The following is a 14,000-nucleotide window of genomic DNA, read 5'->3' as shown; positions in this document are numbered from 1 at the left end:
CACCATTGATATCCAGGTCTTTCATAGAGTTTGAAAGTAGATCTTTCTCCATCCGAACAGAAATCTTAGCTCCAGCTATGCAAACTCCTGGCTAGTTGGTTTGTTTATGACACACAGAGCTGACCATAAAGCGTGGTAAACTACTGTAGAGACCTAATTTGGGGAATATGTTTACATGACCTGTGTCAATAGTTAGTGTGCTAAAGACACTGAAACTGCAGCCGGGTCATAATTCTCTGTGGGTTTGTCATCATCAGCAACCATAAAAATGCCACACATCTACAGTTGCACAGTGAAAAGTCAGTCATTAGATCCGATTACGATGTTTTATTAAACTCGGGCAGTTCTCATTGGTTAAAATCCCACATGCTTCTTCTATCCTAAATCACTCTGGATGATGGTCTTATCACACAAGTTCAGAGCCGGTAGACTCTGCCTGAGTCACGCCGTCCATCCTACAAATAAATCAGTAAGAAGGCAGCAGAATGGCTTGTGATTGCTGCAGTTTTGGGGGGATTTGTCTGCTCAATGTATTTTTCAACTTTGTGAACAAGCCTATAGCAGCAAATAGGCTTAGCGCGTTGATTGAGTCATGTTCTATAGCTCACTGACATCAGAGGGAACAGGTGAGGACAGTTTGTCACCTGTTATCGCCTTCTATTCATTAGTCTATTCGGGGGGCAAGTATCATGCTAATGTGCTGCAGCTATTAATAGGAAGGAAGCTCCATCCTGCCTCTGTCAACATCTGACTCACCTTGACTGGCTTCACCTGAGAGAAAATAGACCCTGTGTGTGTATGTGTGTGTATGTGTGTGTGTGTGTGTGTGTGTGTGTGCTGGCATGATTAGCTCTTTCTCTTCAGCTCTGTTTATTCCTTCGCCTGCCCCCGTTTCCTTTCCTCTTGACCTTTTTCTTTCTTTTTTCTCCTTGCCTCATCCTCCTCTCCTCTTCTTTTTAGTTTTCAGCCTTCAGTCATTCTCTTCTTCCTCCTTTCTTATTTGTTCTGTCCTCCCCAACTTCCTCTCCTCCACCCTTTTGCTCCTTCTTCTTTTCTTTCACCTTCTTTCTCCCTCTTTACTTTTCCTTGACTTGCTTTATTATTATTTTGCCTTTTTCAAGCTTTATTTTTGATAGAGACAGCTGAAAAGTGACAGGAAATGTGTGGAGAGAGAGACGGGGAATGATATGTGGGAAAGAGCCACAGGTCGGATCCAAACCCTGGACTGAGCCTTCAAACATGGGGCGGCTGCTCTACCAACTGAGCTAAACACCGCCCCTCCCTCTATTTCGTCTACATTCGTCTCAGCTATCTCTTCTTTTGCCTCCCTCCTTTCCTTCTCCTCCAGTCAAAGGAAGTCAGCATCGAGAGACGGGGGGAAGCAGCACTGCCTGCTAAGCAGACTCACACAAAGCTCTTTGTGTGTGTGTGTGAACGCGTGTGTGTGCACATCGGCATGCAAGCATGAGTATTAAGTTTGTGTGTAACTAATAGAATGTGTAATATGTGTGTGACTGTTGGATGAAATGTTCTTGTGCCAAGTGTTTATTCACCTGTGTGTGTGTGTGTGTGTGTGTGTGTGTGTGTGTTGCAGGAGCCACTGTTTATCACACTTTCTCTCCTTATCTTATTCATGAAGTCCACCTGACTATCGCCTCTCTATTTCACTCTCCATTCTCACACACACTCACACACACCTGTACAGAGCTCTTAAGCAGGTGTTACTTTTTTGTCAGCACCATCCATTAGATATAATGGGTGTGTGCCTGAAAGGCTTAAAAAAAGTGTGTGTGTGTGTGTTTCCTGTCTGCAGCAGTTCATGTCTCCCTCTCTTTGCAGTGGCCTAATTAATGTCATCTGTCTCACTTACATTGACAATGCTTCTCCTCTGTTGTCTACACCGTTCTTTTCTCTCCTTTCCTGTCCTTTATTCCATTCTTGCTCTCCCCCCCTTTATTTTTATCTTGTCTCTTCCCTCCGCCTCTCTCCTGTTTGCCTGTCTTGTCTCATCTTTTCTCGAGCTGATATATACAGTGTGCATCGGTGAATATACTTCCACTCTATGCGCAGTTTTTTGTTACCGAAGGCCAATATAATTAGCAAAATCTGTCTGATTTAGTTGAGGAATATTTTAAGAGAAAGACCTCTGAGAAATCAATGTTAAACAAAGTCCTTTAGGGATAGACTTACTTACTTTGTGGTACGGAGCAAAAAAGTACAGAAAGTACTGAACGTCTTCTTGTTTGCTTATTCTTTGGCAACTTTAATGGATTTTATTGAGTCAAAGTTCTTGTACGGCTGCTTGTGTTTAAACAACATTTAACATGATGGGATTCTTTTGTTAGATTAAAAATGATAGGTAGAAAAACAAACTGTAAAGTTTGGTATAATAATGATAAAACTTACTCCCAACTATGGCTTCTACTTCTTCTTTTTCTTCCCAGTAATGAATTTAGTTGTTCTACTCATAGACTGTATGAAACATGGACGTAGTGTCCATCATGTCACCACAAGTTTCTGATGTGAACATCAGAGTGTGATGGCTCTGGCTGCTGCCATTTTGGCTGTCCTGCCTCTGCTGCCCCACGGGTAATCGGAAATCACAATGTGTCACGCTGTTGATTATGCATAACTTTAAGCCTTAATATCATTTAAACAGGTAAGTTCTATAAAAAAAAATTCACCCTTGGTAGTTGTCATGAACGGGGAAACTAGATGTACATCAGCTTCATTTTAAGATGGGGGCTCATGGAGATTCTCTAGCCATCCTCGAGTAGCTGTTTGAGGCAGTTTTTGGCCACAGAGGTTCTGCTTTCCATTCTATGAATTGGTGTCATTAGTGAAAATGAACACTTCAGTGTACTTCAGTGTAACTATTCTTATGTCCTCCAGCTGCTCCGCTTCAACTTTTAGGGAGTTTCCTGAAGGACAGATGGCTTTACTCGTTGTTAGCAGTTAGCTGTTTTAGATGTTAACTGGAACTGCTGTTCTCTAGTTGGCCGTGCAGCTAGCTTTGCTGTCCTGTTAGCTGACTGTCCAGATCGGGTTGCTGATGTTTAACATCATCAGTTACATCTCTAGTACCAGTGCCTCATGCAACCAGTCTGTAAGCAGTTAGCAGTTTGCTATTTAGCAACAACAGATCAAGTATTTAGTGCAAGTATTCCTTCACAACCAAAATAAGCACTTTCTTGCAAGACATAAAAATACTTGAAGAGTATTCAGTGTGTTAGTCAGCAGTGTTAATTTCGTTAGACGAGACGAGACGAAATATGTTCGTCAACTAGCCTTTTTCCCTTGACGAAGACGAAACGATGACGAGACAATACAATGTTCTAAAAACACTGACGAAAAATGTGCCAATGTGCGTTTTTGTTGACGAATAAAAACGAGACGAAAATGTCATGCAAGAACAAAAACGTCCTCCTTGTTTTCGTCTACTATATAAGAAAAAAAGCAACATCCAGTCCTGCTGTCATGTGTTTGTGCCAGCACTTCTTTTACTGTAGGCAACGTCACGGCCACACGTTTGATATCCTCTTGCTGCTCTCGCACCTGTGGCTTGAAAACAAATAGCATGCAGGAGAAACATGGCGTACGGACAGCGCAATCTAGAGCATGAAACAGGCCTTAGAAGTCAGGCCCGACCCGGCCCGGGCCCGATAGAATTCGACCCGAGCCCAGCCCGTTTGCAGCCCGACGTTATTAAAATGTGCGCATATAGCATAACAGTCAAGAATAAGTGTAGCCTCCCCATTTGTGCTAAACACTAACAGTGATGGACTCATCTTAATTTTAACATTTTAATAGATGCAACTGGCATACAATGAATTTATTTATATTGAAATTTAACAATTGCATGTAGAAGATGTCAGAACATGTCATAATAGGGTGTACCTGCTATTAGTAGATTGAAAAATGAAATCAAGTGCATATTAGGTGTACATTGAAACAGACAAGACACTTAGCAAAGTTGCATTGAACATGAATTCATTCAATTCAATTCAATCAAGACATTTAATCAATATGTCCGCTGTGGAACACAAGTGAACTGGAATTAATAAACAAAAAAAATATTTCTGAAATAAATAGAAAAAGACTAAAATGTTTTGACTAAAACTGGACTAAAACACCCTGTGTTCACGCTTGACTAAAACTAGACTAAAATTTTGAGACTTTTAGTCAACTTAAATATGACTAACAAAAATGATTTGTGAAAGACTAAAAGTAACTAAGACTAAGAATGAACTTTGACACAAGACTAAGACTAAATTGAAAAATGGGTGACAAAATTAACACTGCTGAGCAGCTGAGCTGAGCAGCTCGTTGTGTAAAGTAGAAAAAAACATTCACAGCGGTCTAAAAAAAGAGCTTTTACAAAATAACATACATTCACATTATTATTTGACATTTTGGGCATGTTATTATCAACATCTGACATTGTAACATTATATATGACAGAAACTAAGCGAAAGCATAAGAGGTGCCCTTTAAAGCTTATTATAAAGAAAAGAATGAAGCCGCTAGAAAGCTTTCAATGTGAAATATGTACAGGAATGAGTTTTATTCACAGCAAACACTGACTGCTGGTCCTGTTACTGACAGAATTAATGCTGTGAAAGGTGATACAGGTAAAAATAATGGTCATATTTTTATTTTTTGAAATGTAGGATTTTGAAGAAAGGATTGTTTTGTTGTCTGTGCAAAAACTGATGTGTCTTATCAAAACTAGCATATAAAAATATATCCAGCCCTGCACTGTGCTGTATGCGCATACCAGGAGTAGCTACAGTACATATACACCATAAGATAAAAAAATATGTTTGGGTCAAACTATTCATATTTCATGACATTTCTCTTCATCCTCTCCCTCGCCACTCCCGTGTCCCTGACAGTCTGGTTCCAGTGCAGCACCTCCGCAGGCGGACCCCTCCACCTCCTCCTCTGCCTCCTCTTCTACCTCCACCACTACCACCACGAAGGCGGAGCAGAAGAAGCTTTTATCTAAAGACTCCATCCTGTCTCTGTACGCCAGCAGCTCAGTGGGCAGTCAGCCGCAGAGCCAGCAACAGCCTGCTCCAGGACAAGGTAACACACTCTCTCTCACACACACACACACATGCAGTGTATTTTTATTAACCCCCTGTCATCCATATTCATATTCATCCTAACACTCAGCATCTATGTAGAGGAGCTAAAATGGGTTCAATATACTTCTTTAGCTTGGTTGATGCATATTCTAGTTGAACACAATCAGTTCAACTACAGGAAAAAACACTATTGTGCAAAGGATATATGGGTATATTGTTACAAAAATAACCTTGTGTATCTGCTGCTGTTGGCATCAGTTTAAATTTTAAACATTAAAGCAAATGTGCAACAGACCTCGCCCCAACACCAGATATTATATACCTTATATTAAGCCTTTTCTACGCCAAGTCTAATTTTTACTTAGTTTCCCCATAACTGTACCCACAATGCAACAGTTGTTGTTATCTTGATAGCTACGGTGGGTGTGCTGATGCTCACAGCAATGACTTATTATCAAATAAAGGATCGAGGATATCTTTTTTTTTTTTTTGTATCTCCAAAGGCAATTTCTTGTACTGCCAGCAGTAACTACATAACCACATAAACACGAAACAACCATAAACAATAACAAATACAAAGATCACGTAAAATGATTTCAAAGGTCAGTGGCAGCAGAAACAAACCAACCCAGCGCAATATCATATCCACAATGTTAGGGCATGCTCAGACTAAATGTGTAGCAAATATTAAATCTGAACTAATATTCAGTGTCAACACTGAAACAGTGACTATAAAAGGTGTTAAATAATGAACCCACACAGAGTTATCATCAAACTCAGTTGGATGCCGTTCCAGTTCCTGTCAGCTCTCCTGTGCATTTTGTCATCTTTGAGCCGATTGTTTTGGTTTCATGACAACTTTAAAAGAAGAAGATTCATGTTATTCAACCATCAATGGGGAAAATGTAACATATAAAGGCCCAAATCATAACAACACTTACAAAGGGCTCATACACATGCATGCAAATGAGAAGAGATGGTGGAGTGATGGAGAGCCATGTTAGCAGCACCCTGAGAGCAGTTAAGAGGTTCAGTAGCTTGCTCAAGGGCACCTCAGCAGTGCCCAGGAGGTGAACTGGCACCTCTCCATGGTCAATGCTAGACTTGAACTGGTTCCCAAGCCAATTCCCTACAGCAGTTTTCTGCAACAGTTTTCTGCAAAAAAAAATCTGATAAACCTGTCATACATTACAGCCCAGCACAAAACAACATACACAGTTTATTGCATTTAACAGGTGGATGTGGTGGAGCATTTTGCAGCTAAAAAGCAGTCTGCAATGCCCCTGAAGTGGCCAAAAATAGCTGAATGCAAGTTGAAACACAGCACATGAATATAAAGTCAACGGAAGGTATACACTCACCGGCCACTTTATTAGGCACACTTGTCCAACTGCTCGTTAACGCAATTTTTTTAATCAGCCAATCACATGGCAGCAACTCAATGCATTTAGGCATGTAGACATGGTCAAGATGATCTGCTGCAGTTCAAACTGAGCATCAGAATGGGGAAGAAAGGTGATTTAAGTGACTTTGAACGTGGCATGGTTGTTGGTGCCAGACGGGCTGGTCTGAGTATTTCAGAAACTGCTGATCTACTGTGATTTTCACGCACAACCATCTCTAGGGTTTACAGAGAATGGTCCGAAAAAGAGAAAATATTCAGTGAGCGGCAGTTCTGTGGCCGAAAATGCCTTGTTGATAACAGAGGTCAGAGGACAATGGCCAGCTGATAGAAAGGAAACAGTAACTCAAATAACCACTCATTACAACCAAGGTATGCAGAAGAGCATCTCTGAACGCATAACACGTCGAACCTTGAGGCAGATTGGCTACAGAAGCAGAAGACCACACCGGGTGCCACTCCTGTCAGCTAAGAACAGGAAACTGAGGCTACAATCTGCACAGGCTCACCAAAATTGGACAATAGAAGATTGGAAAAACGCTGCCTGGTCTTATGAGTTTCCATTTCTGCTGCGACATTCAGATGGTAGGGTCGGAATTTGGCGTTGACAACATGAAAGCATGGATCCATCCTACTAGTACAACGGTTCAGGCTGGTGGTGGTGGTGTAATGGTGTGGGGGATATTTTCTTGGCACACTTTGGGCCCCTTAGTACTAATTGAGCATTGTTGCAACACCACAGCCTACCTGAGTATTGTTGCTGACCACGTCCATCCCTTTATGACCACAGTGTACCCATCTTCTGATGGCTACTTCCAGCAGGATAACGCACCACATCATAAAGCTCGAATCATCTCAGACTGGTTTCTTGAACATGACAATGAGTTCACTGTTTCACAATCCAATAGAGCACCTTTGGGATGTGGTGGAACGGGAGATTTGCATCATGGATGTGCAGCCGATAAATCTGCAGCAACTGCATGATGCTATCATGTCCACCAAACTCTCTGAGGAATGTTTTCAGTACCTTGTTGAATCTATGCCGCAAAGAATTAAGGCAGTTCTGAAGACAAAAGGGGGTCCAACCCGGTACTAGCAAGGTGTACCTAATAAAGTGGCCGGTGAGTGTATATTGAGTTGACAATACTGAAACTGCAGTGAAAAGTTAGCGGTTGTCACAAAGCTTTATGTCTTACAGAACAAATAAGGAAGAGGAGACTGAAGGAAAATAGCAGAAAAACATGGAGTTGTGAGTTTTAAGATCATCCAGAGGATGAGCTGTCAAACTTAAGTTTGCACAGGCTCACTCTTCCTGCATTGTTGGTGTGTTTAGCTAGCTACAGCTGTCATGTGACAGTATAAAGAAGGGACAGCGCATTTCTGATGAGTCATTTTGAAGATATGATATTTTGAAAATATGCAGCGCTGGCCGCTGCCATGTTGGTGGACCAAATGATGCCTGGGTGCTCTAATAAGCCATCTGTAATGCCACTCACCTGTCAATCAAAGCAACTATGCTGTTAATTCTGCATAACATTCAGCCTTAATATCATTTGAACAGGTGAGTTGTATATAAATTCACCCTCAGTACAGTTGTCATGAACGGGGAAATTAGCTATAGAGACCAAAACTGTTTTTGTACCAGGCTGTAAACATGTTTATTTCTGCTGTGGAGTTGGACATTTTATTATGGGCGCTTATAGAGGTTGAAATGTTCTGCAGCCAGCCTCAAGTGGCCGTTCGAGGAATTACAGTTTTTGACACTTCCTCATTGGCTTCATTACCCAACCACAGAAGTTGCCGCTTGGCGTATACCTGATACATCAGCTGTTTGTGGTGGATAAACAGGGACTATAAAAACCAGTCTAGTGATGAGCTTTGTTCAAATAACATGAGAAAAGAATGATGAATGTGAAGTTGCACACGTTATGAAAAATACACTGCTTCCCAACATTTTTGGCTTAGGACCAAACTTTACTGACATTGTCTTCATGAGTTGTTAGAAGTTTAACCAAAGAATGATCTTAGCAGATTTCATTTTTATATGCTTGAATAGTTGCAGAATTTCACAAATCTTGTTGTGTTGTATATTGTAGTAATAAGTACTTTGTTTAAGGGCATATCCATAGAGGTTGAGGAGGTGAAGTTACTTAACAGCTACCATTTACCTGAATCCATTGGCTGGCAGAGCTTTAATGTGTTGTATATATATAGAATGTAAACAAACACTCTGCACGTATAGTCACTTATAAGTGGGGGAAAAACATGCAGTAATAGATGCATAAGAGCATACACATCTAAACACCTACACGCATTCACACATACATCAGAGGAGAGTGAAGGCAGATGAAAGGTCAGAGTGCTGAAAAGCAGGCAGGTCCTCTCCACGCTGCATTTGCTGGAGTCTTAGCACAGCAGTAAAAAACAGAAGTGTCTGCACAGTCACACTCATCTCACAGTTTATTATGTGTAAAGACTGAAGTGCCAAGACTGCTTATGTGTGTGCACGCAGGCAGACATTCACACGTACACATACAGCGGCCTGAGCGTGTTTTGGAGTGTGTGGGAAAGCATTAGCAGTACATGTTTTCTGAATGGTGGAAGAGTAGGCAGCAGATTTGTACAGCAGGAACATGTGCATCTGATTATACTGCTGCATGATTACACTGATGTATAGAGGATGTGGAATGGAAATCTGGATGAAGGGCTTTTCTGCTGCATTGTTATCCTCTCGGTATCCAAATGAATGCTGATGGAGATCAAAGCTAAGAGACGCTCACCAGGCTAATGCTCCAAATCACCGACTTCCATCCTGTTAGTGTTTGTGTGTGTTTTATAACTGACAATATTGATGTGGCTCTAAGTGCAGCTAATAACAAAATGATCAAAATGTCAATGATATACACTTTGAATCTATACCAGTTGATAGGAAATGTGCTTAAAGAGGCTGTATTTCAATATCAGCTGGAGGCTTCTCACATTTTCTACATGTAGTCACTATAGCAGACTATTTGAGGAGGATAGAGGATATTTTGTAAATTTAAGAAGGTTATCTTCTTCCTGTCCCTTGAGGTTTTTCCACTCAGTAAAAAATACTGATAAATTCATGTTTTATTTTGCTACTTATCACGTTCCCACAGTGGTCTACTGCAGCGCTGATGGGCAAACGGTCTGATGGGTGATATATTTTCATAGAAATTCTGATATTCTCTAGCTTCAGATTAATCCATAGGGCAGTAATTAAAAGTGCTTTTGCTTTTTGGTGTGTTGAAATCAGTCCAGGAAAGCAAATGTATGATCTGTTTCGGTCTGATGATTTATGGTAGTTATGACATTAGTCCTGCATTCATTTCAGACAGAATTCAAAATGACAATTCTTCAGATTTTAGTCCAAGTTGATGTTGACGTCTCAGAATTGACCCATCAGGGGTAACCTTGATGCCTAATGCATTTCATTTCCTATCCCTGCTTCACAATAAAAGCCACTTCTCTTTTGCCAGTTGAATACTTTTAATGTGAAGGAGCAACACAAAGTATTCAGGTTGTAATTAAAAAGTGAAGAGTAAACAGTGAGACCAATGAAATTATGAATATTAACTTTAAACTACATGCTGCATTGTTTCCTGTGAATCCACAAATTTAAATCATGCTGGAATGGCTTATTATCATAAAAATGATAATTGTACTAATGTGTCTGTTGTGGGCATAAAAAGACTCTTATGTATACTGCTATATACTGTAGAAAGTATAGAAATACATTGGATGGTATTGTATAAAAGCTATTTTCTTATATAATGAGATGCATTTTTCAAGTGAGGGAAATAAAGTACAATAATGACATAGTTGCAGTAATGTGTGTGTAGAGTGTTTTAAAGTGTTTTGACCATTTTAGTTGGGTTATGTAGAAGTTTAACTTACTGAATAATTTAATAATTTTTACTCCAGCACAGCTCCATTCTCTCTTCTGAAAATAGTAAAATCAATATGAGGCACAGTTATATAAACTCTCTCGTTCTTTGCTCCAGCAGGTATGTACATGGGTCAGCCCCAGATGCAGTTCACTGCGCAGGGTTTCGCTCCAGGGATGGGCGGAGCCGTCCCACCAACCACCATGATGGGCGGAGGGGCCATGATGCCCGGCATGGCTCTGCCCAACGGCAGCTACATGGGCATGCAGCAGCAGCAGCAGGGCGTGATGCCAGCCAACCAAGGACAGAACTTGTACAGCATGCCGCAAGGACAACAGCAAGGACAGTGGAGTATGAGCCAGGTAAGACTCAGAACAGAAATAAATATGTTGTTCCTCTAAGACACTGAATGATGGTGCTTGATTCATTTTATTGTGATGATGAACTCATTAAAACGTTGAACTGATTGTAATTCTGCTCCAGTTTTCTCCACATTCATCTTTTAGGACGCACAGGTGTTTACTGTATTTGTAGTCACTTAAATAAGTGTCATAAATAGTATTTTTTTTACTGTGATACCCCACCTGTGAAAGACTTTTATTATCTCAGTCCTAAAGTTAATATACGGCCTTATACAGTGATATGCTCCCTAATTTTGAGCAAAGCCCAGTGCAATAATGACCTCACCTGTTCAGCCTCTCTAAAAGCCTGTGAAGAACAGCTTTAATCAGCTCTTCAATCTTTTTTATAACCAAGGTTATTGTATTTTACTATAATGGATTTTTTAACTTAAATTTTGTTGAGTCATTTTCTTGTCCCTTTGTCCCTAATTCCAGCCCAGTGTCATGAAATGATGGGTGAGTACGTAATGAATTCACCAACATTTGGTAGGATTATTAGATGCAGGGGCAGTGGTGACAAAGTCATTTAAAACTGGGTGGAGTAAAATAAAATATATATAGTGTAGTATAGTACATAATTAAGTGCATTATTATTATTCCTAAACGTCACATCATCACTTTTTGTCACCGGCAAATAAACATTTGATTATGCAGAGCGAGATTGGACCAACACACAGTCTGCAGCCAGCGTTGGACCTCTAGTTGAAATCCAATCTGCTCCAGTCAGTGTTGTCCAGTCTGCATATCTGCTCTGACAGATGTGATGTGTTTGATTGATTTGAAACTAACAAAAACCCAGCAGTGGAGGCTGGCTCTGTGTACCCCACCTCAGTTATTCCTTGTCAGACTCTAAGCAGCAACAGGCACACACAGTAACAGACAATACTGAGCACAGAGTGGATTTACAGAGTAAACCAGCCACGCATTAGTTACATCAGCACTGTCAACAGATCATTCTGTTCTGTCCTTTTTTACCTTCATGGGATATACATGCAGCCTGTATCTTTATCTATGCAAAGCCAGCCAGTTCAAATATACATGAGTTTCAACACGTTGACAACACGTTATTAACATGTTAAGTGGCCAATGAATGTCTGAGATCACGCGTGTTGTTAACACATTAACAACATGCTGTCAACCTGTTAAAAGTCATGTATATTTGAACTGTCTGGCTTTTCATATTCATCTGGATAGTGACACATTATCATGGGCTGTAATCATAAGCTTTCTTATTATTATGATTCTACCCACATAGTGCTAGGATCAGAATAAGTAAATTAGTTAGGTGGGGCTAGATTGATTCACAAACACAGCATCCTCAGGTTAAAGGAACTCTCCATGTCATTGAGATCCAACATGAGGGAGCCAGTACCTCTAATCAGCAGAGTGTTGGAAAAAACACACAGATGTAGCAAGATTTTCAGCAGAGTAAAGGCATGTAAATGACATGAGCTGTACTCTGAATACAAATATCAGACACTTATGATGATGAAACAAATGATAAAAAAAAACAGTAAAAAAAAACCTTTTAAACACAATTAAAATCAGGACTAAATAGTCAACAATCTTACAAATGTTGCGCTTGTCAGCCTACAGTGAGCAGACGTGAAAAGTTGCTGTATCCTCATTGGTGTATGGAAATAAATGACATCACCTTTTTCCAGCAGAGCCCCGCCCACTTGAAACCAGACAGAAGAGCACAGACAAACCCACTACAACAGAGCTGATTGTTTTGTGTTGGTGCAGAACTGCATCACTCACAGTTGATGAAGGTGATTAAGAAAATCACGGCCTTCATCATTTACGTTTACTCATCTTATTAGGCCGATCCCACGGCGTCCTGACTGCGCCGTCTTGTTAGATATCCACACACAGATCACATGTTAACAGACAGAAAGAGGATGTTTTACATTTTATTACTTTCAGTTCATTACAGTTAATGAAGCAGACTCATTAATATTTACAGAGTAAGCTTCCAAAGTCAAGTGAAGTCAGATTTATTTACACACCCCCAAATCACAACTTTGTCTCAGAGGGCTTGAAGTGAAGCGGTGCTGCCTGTTAGGGATTTAATTAAACAAGACATTACTTATCGAGCTCAAGTGCAACCATGACACTGTTAATAAAAACATCAGCAGAGTTAAGTTAAAGCTAACTGGATATTTAGGTAGTTTGTCAGGTAACATGGAGGGAGGGATGAAACCTGTTTATATTCCTTCTGTACAGTTAGATTAGCTTCAAATAATATGTCTACTCATAAAGAAACTCTTCTTTTGCCTGTCGTATGCAGCATATTCATGTCTTGTTCTCTAAAATTATGGACAGTCACCGCACCGTCACTGACAATTCATCACTCTTTGAAAATGGCAAAAGGGAGGAATAAATTAAAGAGTTGTATTAAAGGTCCAGTGTGTAAGATTTAGGAGGATCTCTTACCAGAAATTAAATATAATATTCATAAGTACATTGTCATTAGTGTATAATCACCTGAAAATAACTATTGCTGTGTTTTGTTACCTTGGATTGAGTCTTTTATATGTACATAGAGCAGGTCCTCCTCCATGGAGTCATGTTGTGTCATCGTGTTTCTACAGTAGCACAGAATGGACAAACCAAACACTGGCTCTATGGAGGCTTTCACGTTTCACTGCTGCTGTAGTTTCTCCTACACACTTGAAAAGAGAGTGTGAGGCAAGCGGTACTCAGTTGGTTGTAATCTGTAACCTCACCACTAGATGACACTAAATCCTACACACTGGACCTTTAACTCTAGTTAAACTTTATACTCAAGTAGTATTAGTTAACAAACTAGTTTACCTCCAGTATATTCCTATTTAGTGTTTAAAAGCAGCAGGTTGGTTCTCATCCAGGCATTTCAGCCTCTTACTGATTTTTTTTTCATGAAAGACAACATTTTGTCTTCTATTACATAATCAAAATGATCACTCAGACCGTTGGTTTAAAAAAACTAATCTCCTGTCTTTATGTGAAAATAAAGCAAAATGCCCGAACTGATGGAAACTTCCAGCTGCTGATAGTGGATCGATAATGAGAGGCCTGTCAACACATCTGTCTACCTGTCTGTTACCTGCTGCTCAAACGTGCTGTTTGAGCTGCTGTGTGTGTGTGTGTGAAGAGAGAGAAGAAGAGAGAGAGAGAGAAGAGAGAGAGAGAGAGAGAGGAGAGAGAGAGAGAGAGA

At 40.2% G+C, this 14,000-nt stretch overlaps 1 protein-coding gene across 4 annotated transcripts in view; it reads left to right on the top strand.

Moving 5' to 3' along the window:
- The window catches only part of LOC104932743 (stromal membrane-associated protein 1), a 112,067-nt gene that overhangs the window by 93,770 nt on the left and 4,297 nt on the right, over positions 1-14,000 (top strand). For 3 of the 4 annotated variants that reach the window (XM_019263403.2, XM_019263402.2, XM_019263400.2), the window contains 2 exons: positions 4,896-5,088; positions 10,518-10,762. In XM_019263403.2, the coding sequence (XP_019118948.2) occupies positions 4,896-5,088; positions 10,518-10,762 (438 nt within the window). The remainder of the gene's footprint in view (positions 1-4,895; positions 5,089-10,517; positions 10,763-14,000) is intronic. The other variant, XM_019263401.2, reaches the window with a different exon arrangement.

Source organism: Larimichthys crocea, chromosome III (assembly GCF_000972845.2).
Source record: "Larimichthys crocea isolate SSNF chromosome III, L_crocea_2.0, whole genome shotgun sequence".
Classification (NCBI taxonomy): Eukaryota; Metazoa; Chordata; class Actinopteri; family Sciaenidae; genus Larimichthys; species Larimichthys crocea.
This window is presented reverse-complemented; position numbering and strand designations above follow the sequence as displayed.